The 3,398-nt window shown below is 52.3% G+C and overlaps 1 protein-coding gene across 1 annotated transcript; it reads left to right on the top strand.

Moving 5' to 3' along the window:
• The first annotated feature begins 521 nt into the window (after positions 1-521).
• Positions 522-2,906, top strand: LOC107036229. The gene is made up of 3 exons (XM_015254026.1): positions 522-1,618; positions 1,727-2,017; positions 2,414-2,906. The coding sequence occupies exons 1-3, from the start codon at positions 522-524 to the stop codon at positions 2,904-2,906; spliced, it is 1,881 nt and encodes a 626-aa protein (XP_015109512.1).
• Positions 2,907-3,398: the final 492 nt, after the last annotated feature.

Below are 3,398 nucleotides of genomic sequence, written 5' to 3'. Positions count from 1 at the left end.
AAGAGAGATCCATCGAAGGACTGTGCCCATATTGCTGGCAGCAGCAGATGCCCTGTCTTCAGGGAGGCACATCAGAAGGTGAATAAGAAACAGTAATGCGGATACTACAGCTAAACCTCAACCACTGCGAGGCCGCACACGATCTGCTCATGCAGACGGTGCGGGAGCTGAAGTTCGATCTGGTGATCGTCTCGGAGCCATACAGACATTTGAGCAATCAGCCCTGGGAGACGGATAAGAGTCGCAAGGCCGTAATCTGGTCTTGTGGGAAGTTTCCGTTTCAAAGCATTGCGACTACTGATGAAGCTGGCTTTGTGGTAGCTAAGCTGGATGGAATTTATTTCTACAGCTGTTATGCTCCACCAAGCCTCACCCTTGACGAATTCACGGACTTCCTGCATAGACTAACTGAGGACGCGAAGCAGCACTTCCCTATTGCAATCGCGGGGGACTTCAACGCCTGGGCAGTCGACTGGGGTAGCAACGAGACAAAAGCAAGGGGGCAAGCACTACTGGAGGCCATGTCTTCGCTGGACATTGTCCTGTTGAACAACGGTGATGGACCCACGTTCGAAAGAGGAGACAGGAGCTCAATAGTAGACCTCACCTTTGTAGTCCTCAGGCCTCAAGGCCTCAGTAGTAATCTCGCAAGGGAAAACTACTCCTGGAAGGTGATGGATATCTACACCGCTAGTGATCATCGAGCAATCTTTTGGGAGGTGTCCGCTGGTCGAAAAAACAGACCAATGCCTAGGAAGACAAACGAAATCGGCTGGAAGGTGAGCACCTTCGATCCTAGCACATTCTCAGTGGCACTAGATGATTACCCCATACGGGGCAGTAGTGCTACGGAGAAAGCCGAGGATCTCATGAGAAGAGTTAGCGAGGCTTGTGATGCCTCAATGCCTCGAAAACGCAGTGGAGGCCGTCTGCCACCAGTGCNACGAGAATCGCCACCGACGGACACCAACGACCCCAAGAAGAAGAAGAAAGATGAGGTGAAGGTCGCTCATACCCAGAGCAAAAAGGAGGATCTACCTGCAAAGTCTTTGAACTGGGAGCAGGTCAAGACCNACTGGTGGAATGATCATATTGGAGCTCTTCGAGAGGAGTGCGTCAAGGCTAGAAGGTCGGCTCAGCGTGCTCGGAAAAAGCTGAACTCCGAAGAACTGGAGAAGAAATGGAAGGATGCTCGCCGAAAGCTCAACAAAGCTATCAAGGAGAGCAAAAAGAAAAGTTGGACTGGACTCCTTGACGAAGTCGAGAGTGACCCGTGGGGAAGACCGTACAAGGCGGTTATGACGCGGCTGAAAAGCAGGCCTATGCCATCGCCGACCTGTCCCGAGCTCTTGAAGGAGATTGTAGCGGTGCTTTTCCCGCGACAACCGGAATTTCAGCGTGCCAATACACGAGGAAAGACTTTGATGGTCCCATCGATCACCGAGGAAGAGCTGATGGAGGCGTGCGACAGATTCGGGGATGCCAAGGCCCCGGGTCTTGACGGGATCCCAAACATCGCACTGAAAGCCGCTATCCATGCGTTGCCAGGCCTCTTCTTGGACGTTTTCAACGAGTGTCTCAGCGAGGGCATCTTCCCTGCAAAGTGGAAACAGCAGAGGCTAGTGTTGCTCCCGAAAGGGAAAAAACCACCGGACGAACCTTCATCCTACCGTCCTCTCTGCATGCTCGATACAGCTGGTAAGATCCTTGAACGCATCGTCCACAGAAGAATAGAAGCAGCTGTCGAACCAATGCTGTCCAACGACCAGTTCGGCTTCCGGAGAGGCCGTTCAACCCTTGAAGCGATCAATCTAGTTGTCGATACAGCTAGGGAGGCGATTTCAGGGGAGAGATGGCTTGGAGGCACAAAGAAGTACTGCCTGGTGGCAACACTGGACATCAGGAACGCCTTCAACTCAGCCCGATGGGACTGCATCATGGCGGCCCTTGAGAGATTTGGTGTACCTGAATATCTGCGGAGGATGGTGGACGACTACTTCACCGAGAGGGTCCTCAAGTACGACACGGAGAGTGGCCCCAAAGAGTACAGAGTCACTGGAGGGGTACCTCAGGGCTCGGTGCTGGGTCCTCTTTTGTGGAACATCATGTACGACGGACTGCTGAAGCTGACACTGCCACGCGGTGTGCGGCTCGTGGCTTTTGCAGATGATGTGGCCGTAGTGATTGTAGGAAAATACCTGGAAGACATGAAGCTCACCTTCGGAAGGACTTTCGAGGTGACTCGCCGTTGGATGGACTCCGTCGGCCTGAGCCTGGCCGAGCATAAAACGGAGGCCGTGTTGATCACAAGCAGAAAGGTGTTGGAGACAATCACGCTGCAAGTCGGGGATTATGAGCTCACATCCTAGCCGTATATTCGGTACTTGGGAGTGATGATTGATGCCCGACTCAGTTTTAAGCAGCAAGTGGAACACATCACAACTAAGGCGTCAGGGGTTCGAGCAGCTTTGTCTCGCCTCATGCCCAACATTGGAGGTCCCAAGCAGAGGAGACGAGCATTAATGTCATCGGTGATTACGTCAGTACTCACCTACGACATTGCTGTATGGGCGGAGACCCTTCAATTACAGCAGAATCAGCGCAAAGTGGGGCCTGTCTATCGACTCAGTGCCCTTGGAGTCGCCAGCGCATTTCGCACCATGTCCAACGATGCCGTGTGTGTTATAGCCGGAATGATGCCAATTGAAGTGCTAGCCGAGGAACGAAGATCCCTATTCCAGCAAAAAGGAGAGACGTCACTAAGTCCAACCGAAATTCAGGCTGAGGCCAGACGACAGAGCATAGAACGATGGCAGTTACGATGGAGTACCTCACTGAAAGGTAGATGGACATATCGTCTTATCCCGCANCGACTAGATCCTCAATCCTTGAAGCGATCAATCTAGTTGTCGATACAGCTAGGGAGGCGATTTCAGNCTAAGTCCAACCGAAATTCAGGCTGAGGCCAGACGACAGAGCATAGAACGATGGCAGTTACGATGGAGTACCTCACTGAAAGGTAGATGGACATATCGTCTTATCCCGCAGGTGAGTGCTTGGGTGAATCGTGAGTACGAAGAGACCAACTACTATTTGACACAGTTGCTTTCAGGACATGGGTGCTTCCGGGCTTACCTTCATAAATTCAAACATGAAGATTGCCCGGATTGCCCGACCTGCTTAGATACCACGGAAGACGCAGAGCATGTATTTTTCATGTGTCCACGTTTCAGAACGAGCCGCTTGGAGTGGGAGAATGAACTTGGAGCATCGATCCTGCCCGAGAACTTGGTGGAAGCCATGCTGTCATCGAAAACAGCCTGGGACGCCACGAGTGACTTTGCGACGAAAGTCATAAAGGAGCTTCGCGAGGAAGAGCGCCGTCGAAAGAACGCTGT

The sequence above is a fragment of the Diachasma alloeum genome, unplaced genomic scaffold (genome assembly GCF_001412515.2).
Source record: "Diachasma alloeum isolate Michigan unplaced genomic scaffold, Dall2.0 Dall_scaffold_00207, whole genome shotgun sequence".
NCBI classification, from domain to species: domain Eukaryota; kingdom Metazoa; phylum Arthropoda; class Insecta; order Hymenoptera; family Braconidae; genus Diachasma; species Diachasma alloeum.
The sequence above is the reverse complement of the archived record's forward strand: the minus strand, read 5'-3'. Positions and strand labels throughout refer to the sequence as shown.